This window comes from Ceratina calcarata, unplaced genomic scaffold (assembly GCF_001652005.2).
Source record: "Ceratina calcarata isolate Rehan_Ccalc_2016 unplaced genomic scaffold, ASM165200v1 scaffold119, whole genome shotgun sequence".
NCBI lineage: Eukaryota > Metazoa > Arthropoda > Insecta > Hymenoptera > Apidae > Ceratina > Ceratina calcarata.
In genome coordinates this window covers 129,980-140,091 of record NW_017132868.1, presented here as the reverse complement: position 1 = coordinate 140,091, position 10,112 = coordinate 129,980, and the positions used below count along the sequence as shown (strand labels likewise).

Genomic DNA, 10,112 nt, shown 5'->3' with positions numbered 1-10,112 from the left:
TATACATTTTCTGATAGCGCTTTTATAAAAAAGTATAATCTTATTATTTTCTATATATGAAAACATCAAATTATGAACTTAAAAAAGCAATATCGACATTTTACAGGGTTCTAAAGTCTTGCAAATCTATGAACAGGCTTTTAATGACGGGTACGCCGTTGCAGAATAACTTGGCCGAGTTGTGGTCATTGTTAAATTTTCTACTACCAGAAATATTTAACGATCTTGCCATCTTTGAGTCATGGTTCGACGCAAAACATTTTGAAGGCGATGAGGGAACAACAAAGTTTTTGAAATTGGAAGCAGATAAACAAGTATTATCATCGTTGCGTGAAATATTGCAACCATTTATGTTGAGACGCGAAAAAGTCGATGTTTGCCTGGATGTGCCACCAAAGAAAGAATTAATACTTTATGCTCCTCTAACGGAGTTGCAACATGAATTGTACAAGGCAGTAATGACTCGAGATATAGACAAGTTGACTATGGTAGAAGATGAAGGTCCAATCATTACATCAGATGGTCGGAGACCGCAACGCAAATGTGTATTAAAGAGAAGTGTCGATAGTATGATGGAATTAGCAGCTGCCAGTGCTTCACAATATGAAGATGATGAAACCATGGACAATGTTGAGTGGAAACAAGAAAAATCTAAAAGTGAACAGAATTTACTAAAATGGAATTACTATACTGATGTTACGGAGCGTAACAGAGACTATTTCATTAATATTCAAACTAGCAATTGTAAGTTGTTGTTTAACAAGGTATACAAAATGTTTGCTATATTTCGTTATCCTTATCCATACGTTTTGCATTATAGGGGCTTTATATAAGAAGATTGTAAATCATCCGTATTTGATACATTTTCCACTGGGGCCGGACGGTTTACCAAAAATAGATGAAGATTTCATTAAAGTATCCGGCAAATTTTTAGTATTAGATGCCATGCTTCCGAAACTCAAAGAACAAGGACACAAAGTTTTATTATTTTCCACCTGGACACAAGTATTGGATATGATAGAGGAATATCTTTTGCTGCGTAACTATAAATATGTCAGGCTCGATGGTACAACTAAACTGGAAATACGAAAAGAAAACATAGAACAATTCAATATGGACCCCGAAACGTTTTTGTTCATCATTTCTACTAGATCAGGCGGTGTTGGATTGAATCTCACGAGTGCAGACACCGTTATTATATACGATCCCGATTGGGTAGTTTATCAATATTATTTATTGTTTATGATTTTGTTGATAACAAAATACACTCAAGTATATTCGTAGAATCCGCAAATGGATATACAGGCCATGGCACGTTGTCACAGAATAGGTCAGACACGGCCAGTGGTGATATATAAGTTATGTACCAAAGGAACGCTTGATGAAGCAATTTACAACCGCGCGGACGCTAAACGTGTCTTGGAGAAAGTAGTAATCTCCAAGAATTTTAATACTATGAGCTTACATAATAAATTAGATTTACTGGAGCTACAGAATCTTTTAGAATCAGGGGAAAATCAAGTGATTGCCTCCGAAAATGAAGGTAAATTATTGAAATGTATAATTCTCTTATTTCATGAGTATGTGTATGTTACTATGTATTTCTTTATTTTTTAAAGTGTATGTAAATTTTGCATGTAACTATAACAGTATTATAATTTTCTAATCAATTTTTAATGTAGTATTTACAGAAGACGAACTCGATAAACTATTGGATAGAAGTGACATGTTTATAAATCAAGAGTCGTAAATATCGTAAAGGGCCATATTGTCTATTGTGATGTTTTTAGGATAATAATGTCGTAAAGTATTAATAACAAATTACATACTCTAAGTTAATTTATTAATTACTAATTTATTATTATTATTTTATTAATTTAAAACGACCATTTTGTTTATCGTATAACATTTATCGGTTTTATTTATTATTATTGGTTTATTAATTTAATACTACTATTTATCGTGTAGAGGGTGTTCCAGCACGTACGACTTTCGACTGAGAATTTCATCCTCTTCTATATACATTCCAGAGAAGAAAATCGTGTATTCTGGAACACCTTGTATATGATAAGAAGAGAAAAATATAAGTATCAAGTTCATGTAGCCCTTGGAGCATATGCTCTAAGATGTAGTCCTTCTTCTAGTTAAATTTTGTTACGAATTTGATCGCGAAGTTTATTTTTGTACTATTTATAAATTCCCTTTAATTGTATTAATGATATGAAATAAAACGCTCCGTGTNTTGCATGTAACTATAACAGTATTATAATTTTCTAATCAATTTTTAATGTAGTATTTACAGAAGACGAACTCGATAAACTATTGGATAGAAGTGACATGTTTATAAATCAAGAGTCGTAAATATCGTAAAGGGCCATATTGTCTATTGTGATGTTTTTAGGATAATAATGTCGTAAAGTATTAATAACAAATTACATACTCTAAGTTAATTTATGGTTTATTAATTTAATACTACTATTTATCGTGTAGAGGGTGTTCCAGCACGTACGACTTTCGACTGAGAATTTCATCCTCTTCTATATACATTCCAGAGAAGAAAATCGTGTATTCTGGAACACCTTGTATATGATAAGAAGAGAAAAATATAAGTATCAAGTTCATGTAGCCCTTGGAGCATATGCTCTAAGATGTAGTCCTTCTTCTAGTTAAATTTTGTTACGAATTTGATCGCGAAGTTTATTTTTGTACTATTTATAAATTCCCTTTAATTGTATTAATGATATGAAATAAAACGCTCCGTGTCCGATCCTGGTATTTAGAATTGTTTAATTATCATTTTGACAAGCTCTTATTATACATATATACATTTCTCTGCCTGCATTTCTGTTCTGAACAATTTATGATAAATAGTAAAATGTGCTTAAATAGAAAGAATATTAAAAACAGTCAGGTGAAAAGTGACAACGAATTGTTATGAATTTATTCATACAATATAAATACAATTTAATTTTAGAGAAACAATGTATGATATAGATAAAATTTGTAAGTTACAAAATTGTGCAAAACAAATTATTTTTGTATAAATATACATTTGATGAAAGTATAGAGCACAATTATTTTATATTTAAAAGTGTAATAAATACTGATCTGTTTTATGTGAATACTGATACACTTACATATATTACAGATTCCTTAATTAATTGATTATAAATTATCTACCTCCATCGCTGGATTCTCGTAAGATCTCTTTGTTTCCCTGTTTGTTTCTTCATGTTCTTCTGCCCAAGGTTGCTTCTCACCGGATGCATATAAACCATATATCACGGCTCCGATCATGTAAACTGCACCGGAAATAATAAAAACTACTCTCCATTCCCAAGGGCTCTGTAGAAGACATATTCATTTTCATTATACACATTTTTCTTAAACAATGTCTGGAACGTGCTTGCATGATTGCATGTATCGTATACATTGAGTAAAAAATATATTATATCCTTAGATCCTTATAGTTATAAATTTAATTGTGTATACCAACGTACTATAATTTGAACTTACCTTATTCTGTACAATGTACCCAGTAAGAATAGGACTCACAATTCCAGGTAACGTGGCAATAGTATTTCCTATTCCCATAAGGACGCTTGCATGCTTAGGAGCAATGTCTAAGTGATTTACTCTACAATATATAAATATATCAGTACATATGTGTATAAAAATTATTTAAAAAATTTAATACGTCCACATGTGTAATTATTATTATACATTATTATACATTGAAACGTTGAGAAAAATTACCCGAAACCAGACCAAGCAAAACCACCAAGACCGACTGCTATAGTGATACAAATAACTACTCCTATCGGGTTGAAGATAAGTCCTGTACAAGTCATAAATATTGTTTGAAACACGAACGCTCCACAATTAAAGAATTTACGCACCTGAGACAAAAAAATATATTCTATGTTTTAGCGACACATTTTTTATTACGAATTATTTTTTTACGAAAAAAGAGAAATTGAGAAGAACTTAAACCTGCGTAGTCGTCAAAATTTTCTTCGTTCTTAAATAATCTGCTAAATGTCCAGAAAATTGAACGACGATAGTCATAGCCAGATATGGAAGAGCGGATAAATATCCAGTTTTGTCTAGCTTAAAATCGAGTACATCTAAAAAGAAGTATAATTATAATTTACAAGAGCGACTTATGACACTATATGACCTATACACAAATGATTCTGCACTTTGCTCTCCGTCTCTCTCTCTCTCTCTCTCTCTCTCTCTCTCTCTCTCTCTCTCCCCCTCTAGTAGTATAAATATATAATTAATTAAAATAATTAAATTAACCGTTCATAAATGTTGGCAATTGCGTTAGCATGGTATAGAAACCCCAATTTTCACTGAAATGCGCTGCGACAATCGCCCAGACTGGTGCAGAGGTGAGCATTTTTTTCCACGGATGCGTAATTTTCTATTCGATACAAAATGAAAAAAATTCTAAGTAATAATATTAGAAATTATAATAATTAAAAAATAAATAAAATGCAGTATCAGGTGAACTACTAGGAAGTCCTTCGAAATAAACTTACATCTGCTTTCGAATTTCCAAGGCTATTTTTAATGTATGCAAGTTCGGCTTCAGAAATGTATTTGTCGTCCTCCGGCTTATCTTGTACGATTATCCACCAATAAAAGAACCAAACAAGGCCAACTGTTCCGAAAACGTAAAAGACGGAAGACCAGCCAAGGTGTTCTGCCATCAAACCGGCAACTGGCATTGCAAATACCGTCCCAAAGAAACTTCCGGAGAATGCAAGGGTAGCTAGTTTTGACCTCTCTAGAGGAGGTGCCCATTGTGCCCATATTGCGTGTATGCAAGGATACGTCACGCCCTAAATCAAATTAATACAAGTTATACTATAAGTATATTAAAAAAATGAATGAACGAAATATATAGAAACGTACAAAAAATGAAATGTATACAAACATACGTATATATATTATACATATACACATGTGTATCCTTATTTAAAATGCAGAACCTGCACACTTTATTTTTTCATTATATGTAAAAATGCATATTTATGTAAATAGTCCGAGATATAGTAGACTATTGTGTCTTTTGAAAGCTGTTAGACCGGTTATGCTGCATTTATGTAAATCGACGTACATGTGCGTCTATTTACCTGTATAGCATTCTATTGTAGTGGTAATTATAGCTATCAAAGAATGTAATTACGAATACATAATTTAAAATGTAACATTGTCTACCTCGCAAATTCCTTCCACAATTCGCAAAGCGACCAGAATGTACACGCTCACTCTAACTAAAGGTGGTGTGATAATCGTGAGAAAAGCTGTGACAGCGATGCCGAGTCCGAAAACTCTTTTCCCACCAATACGTCCACCAAGCCATCCTCCAAGTAATTGGGTACTTATGTATCCATAAAAAAAGGAACTTAATACTAGTCCTTGTGTCTTCGAGTCCCAATTAAATTCTGGTTCCTATAAGTAACCTTGTATTTTAATAATTGCGATTGTCCATTATATTTTACATTCAGCAGAAACTGCTTTTATCTATTTAATCCCTTAACAGCTGAGCTCCACAATTCTATCTTTATCTATCTAATATTTTGCATAAGTATAGTGTTACCAAAGATATCGCACAAAATGGATAGTACAAGCACAAGTAAAAGTTCTATTCATTAATTCGTATCAATGCGAACATGTGTATAATAGAGTTTGATAAGAAGTTTTTCTGGATATTAATACAGATGATCATACATACTTGTACAACTTGTCTTTAGAAAATTGAGTTTGCATTTCACTTTACGAGATTGCAATAGGTGTTTAATATGAATTTCCTGATATACCTATATTACCATGAAAATATTTTTACTTACAAAATATTTCTCTCCAGTTTCATTGACTTTACGAACTTTCGCGTTCATCGCAACGATGGCCACGCTTAAATTCACGCGAAGGATGTAGGATGTGAAAAATCCGAGAAATGCTAATACTCCGACTACATATCTTCTCTTTTGCCAAAATTTCCAGGACGAAGTGAGTCCGTCTGTATATTTAACGCTGAAAAAGTGCCAGCGTTAAATTTGCGAATAATATGACAATTATTATCTTTTTTAACTATTTACGTTTGCCGATATCAAGTAACAATAACTTCACTAGGAAAAAAATTATTCATTGCAAGTTTTATTGAACTAAATTTGAGATTTCACTTACTACTTTGCGATTAAAATTTGAATGAGTAGAAAACGTATAATAAAGTCATTAACGTGATATATTGCAGTCAGGGCTTGAATGAAACTGTTGAAATTCTGTTCTGAGAAAGTTAAAGCTGTGACAAACAGGTTTTCCAGAAATGTTTGTGCTTACTCCTCTGTACATATACGTACGTAATTAAAATCCTATTCTCATTTTCTTAAAAAATAATAATTAAAAAATATTCCTAAATTATATATTTTATTTTTAAATCTCATCTTTTATTAATTGATCATACAATAACTATATTAAATCTAAACTCTAGTTAATGTAAAAAAATTCACCTAGAACAGAAGTAAACTGATTTAAAAGTTAAAAGTTTGACAAATAATTTGTATTTATCATAAGTTTACAGTTCCATTCGAGCCCTCAATAAACTAACTCATAAAAGCTTACGTTCCGTATTCCGTATCCTTGACGGGTTCAGCCGAAGATTTCTTTCTCTCCATCGTTTTCTGAAAAAACACTGGTTTTACACGCAGAAGAGAAATCTACTTCATAAAAATGTACACCACCATCCAAAAGTATTAAAGGATACCTCATCTCATCTCATATAATAAGTAGCTTTTGACACAAATTAAACAATTTCTACTTGTCATGTGACATTGTCTTAACAAAAGTATATCGTGGTGTATATGTACTTGCTTTTCCTGTAATTAGTTTACTACACAAGCGCATTTTATTTTTTTGCGAAATTTACAATGATTTCATTATGTATTAAATGTTTCTAATACACCACTTGATGTAAATGATAAATTATCCAATGGACTTTCATATATTACCACTTTTGTATGTTCAAGCTAAATGAAACAGTATGTGTATGCAATTGCATTAGAGCATGTATATTATATATTGCACAGATAGGATGAAGGAGTGCAATATCGAAGAATAGATTAGGTGTACATATACTAGTGTACCCGTCGTCTAATATCAGTGACCTCAATAGGTACACATAGATACCTTGAAAGTAGAAAGTCTCGTATAAGAACTTCTTGCTGTTTTGTAAAGCTTTAATAAATTAAACAGTACTTACAATTCAAAATAAATAGTGGAGAACGCATTCAACTAAATAAATGTAATTATTCATGTAATAACTTTTACGTACGAAAATAATAGTAGTTATACACATTGTCAAGTATTCTGTTATTTGCATCTCATCTGAACATAAAATTAATTTTTTAAGCATTAATAATTGAATACTTTCACCGATATACTGCAAAAATGTTAACATATTCTCCAAGTATCATACCCTAACTGTTGCAACAACTTGTTACGCAAAACTACATTTTGCAATTTAGTGGCGCACCTGTAGTTTATGATATTTTATCATTCTTACAGTGCACTTTATGACTTCGCTACACTAGTAATAAAAATACTTCTTTTGCATAAATTAAGCGTTCCTCGAACTTCGAACGCTAAAAAATGTCTTTACTTCGGAGTTTACCAGGCCACATACTGCTTCACGCGCTAAGAGTATATTTGCAATTCAATTTGAACACTTCGGTATCCACTAATTTGAAGGACAATTGAAATTCATTAAGCAGATCTGTTGAAACCATGAATTCTTGTAACTATATACAGCTTTTCTAAACAATTTCCTAATTTAATAGCGTAATATTTAAAATACACAACTGTTAACTCCAGAAATAATTGCCATAATTAGTATATTTTCTAATATACCGCTCGGAAGAATTTATCGTAAAAATGGAATCCTTATTGTTACGAACCTGTGCATAAATTATGTAGCCGGTACACTTAAGAGATCGTGAGCTTTATCCTCGCTCTGTCGGGATCGCAACATGCATGTAGATACTACTTCATCTTCAACACGCAACAAGTATATATTTGTAATTCAATTTAAACAATCTCCGTCCTTCAGAAAAATAACATTTTTTGAAAAAACGGAAATTGTGTTCAGTAAAAGTTCTTCGATTTCATGGAAAGTATTAAAATCTTGAGTAACGTATGTTACAAAATTGAGATTAAAATAACAGTTATTTGAAAAACACAAAGAAGTAAACATTCACATATGGATTACTCTACTTCCGCTTTTTCGAAACTATCAAGCATACACATTATTTATACATAAGGCGATTTAATATTTATAAGAATTCGCAAAAGCTGTTTCTATTTTTATTATAGTTAAGGTTTCCTTGAAACGGAGTATATTACACAATACTTTTCTTCCTTGTACGTAAGATTTATTTGAATTTTACACTTGCACCAATTGTTATCCACATGCGTTGAGGAGATTGCAACCGAGTGAAGACCGCAACTGAAATGATTATGTACCTACATACCACGATGGCGAATGATAGGGACCAGTCGAAGGAGCGAAGCGATTGGAGGATTATTGATCGTTCACTGTGTCACCTTTCACTTCCTGTATTTTGCTTTCCAATGATGTATAAAGATCAGTGAATAAGATTCTACAAGTGAATAAGATCTACTTACAATACAAGCAAACACAATAATTTTTGTACATGTTTCTTATTTTTATCACATTCATTTACAATGAGAATCGTCGTCTTCGTCGGATAAATGAAAGTGTACGCGATAAAATTTTTAAAAATACCCATTCTTGAAATTCACATTTGATTACATTATCTGAACAGCTTTGTAATACGTCTATAAAATATTTTCAAATATAATCGATTATTTTTTAGTTACTGCAGCCGAAGTAATAAGAAAATAAAATTTTTAATTAGTACCATTAATAATTCAAACGCGTGCGCTTGATTTTAGCTGCAATATTAATCAAGAAAAGTGATATTAAAGAACGGACATTCATGTAAATAACCAATTAGAATCCTTTTTACTCCAGTTCATTAAACAATAATTGCAGTACATAAATATTGAGAATGCGCGTGCATCCGAAAGTTCGGACTCCCGGGCTTCGCATCGGGTCGGGCGAGATCTCGAAAATTTGACCAGCATGTACACTTATTCCGATACCCATAATTACGGGACCCGAAGTTGATTCGGGAGTCATTATCACATTTGCATTTGCAAACTGACGTTACGGAAAATTACTCAAACAATTACCAGTGCATTAAAGACCAACGCATCCTACAATATCATCCACATGTGTTATATTAGAACTTTAAAAAACTACGTACGAACATTAAAAAAAATTCATAATTCAGTAATACGATAAGTAAATTGTAAATTATAAATTTTTATTTGCATTCTATTCTAGGTATATAGTAGTTACATATGTGCATTTGCATCAATATCTGCAGTCTATTGCTATGAAATTCTAAAACTGTAATTGACATTGCGAGGAATGAAGGAATTAGAAAATGAAACATGATAAGTCATATTATGCATTCCAAGTACGTATACAGAGTTTAAATTACACCAGTTGAGAAATGATTATGCTCTCTGGTTATTCGTAGTTGTGTTATATGACAAATCATTTTCTCTTATCAGCCTACTCAATGACGAATACAAATATCATTATAAGTTGTATATGCATATTATTCACATAGTTGATTATTGTTTAAAAATAAAATCAGCTGTCGTATTTGTGAATGTTAACAAATTCAATTACAAAGAATTGTCCTACTTTATTCATACGATTAATACTTACGTTTATTTAATTTCCACGGTTATATATATATATACATAAATTCTGGTTTCCGGTATCGTTGTATTCACACTTACCTAATTCACCTTCATACCTAATACTTAATACCTAAATACCTTCACAAATTCACGAATGAAACGTTATATGTAAATATTTCCAACTAAATGCAAAACACTGTTAAGAAACTATTTAAAAAATTTTAATTCTAATATAATTTATAGCTCAACCGAAAATCGTAATGATTATGCCGTAAGTGCTCACAGATGCCCATAGGCAACTGACCGGA

At 31.6% G+C, this 10,112-nt stretch overlaps 2 protein-coding genes across 8 annotated transcripts; one reads left to right on the top strand and one right to left on the bottom strand.

Moving 5' to 3' along the window:
* Window positions 1–6: 6 nt before the first annotated feature.
* On the top strand, window positions 7–1,905 carry LOC108624919 (lymphoid-specific helicase-like). Its single transcript, XM_018024537.2, has 4 exons — window positions 7–744; window positions 821–1,215; window positions 1,285–1,543; window positions 1,683–1,905. Exons 1-4 carry the CDS (start codon window positions 57–59, stop codon window positions 1,748–1,750), a joined length of 1,410 nt encoding a protein of 469 aa, XP_017880026.1. The 5' UTR covers window positions 7–56; the 3' UTR covers window positions 1,751–1,905.
* An 857-nt stretch (window positions 1,906–2,762) lies between these two features.
* MFS9 (major facilitator superfamily transporter 9) lies at window positions 2,763–10,112 on the bottom strand. Of its 7 annotated transcripts, none has more exons than XM_026813787.1 (12): window positions 9,904–10,112; window positions 8,530–8,666; window positions 7,965–8,058; window positions 6,634–6,692; window positions 5,862–6,045; window positions 5,230–5,463; window positions 4,548–4,850; window positions 4,306–4,429; window positions 3,994–4,127; window positions 3,757–3,899; window positions 3,517–3,637; window positions 2,763–3,345 (listed from the first exon to the last, which is right to left on the bottom strand). In XM_026813787.1, the coding sequence occupies exons 4-12, from the start codon at window positions 6,684–6,686 to the stop codon at window positions 3,166–3,168; spliced, it is 1,476 nt and encodes a 491-aa protein (XP_026669588.1). In that variant the 5' UTR covers window positions 6,687–6,692; window positions 7,965–8,058; window positions 8,530–8,666; window positions 9,904–10,112; the 3' UTR covers window positions 2,763–3,165. The 7 variants fall into 7 exon arrangements, with proteins under 7 accessions (XP_026669588.1, XP_026669587.1, XP_017880791.1 ...); XM_026813786.1 differs by lacking the exon at window positions 9,904–10,112 and adding an exon at window positions 9,830–9,893; XM_018025302.2 differs by lacking the exon at window positions 8,530–8,666.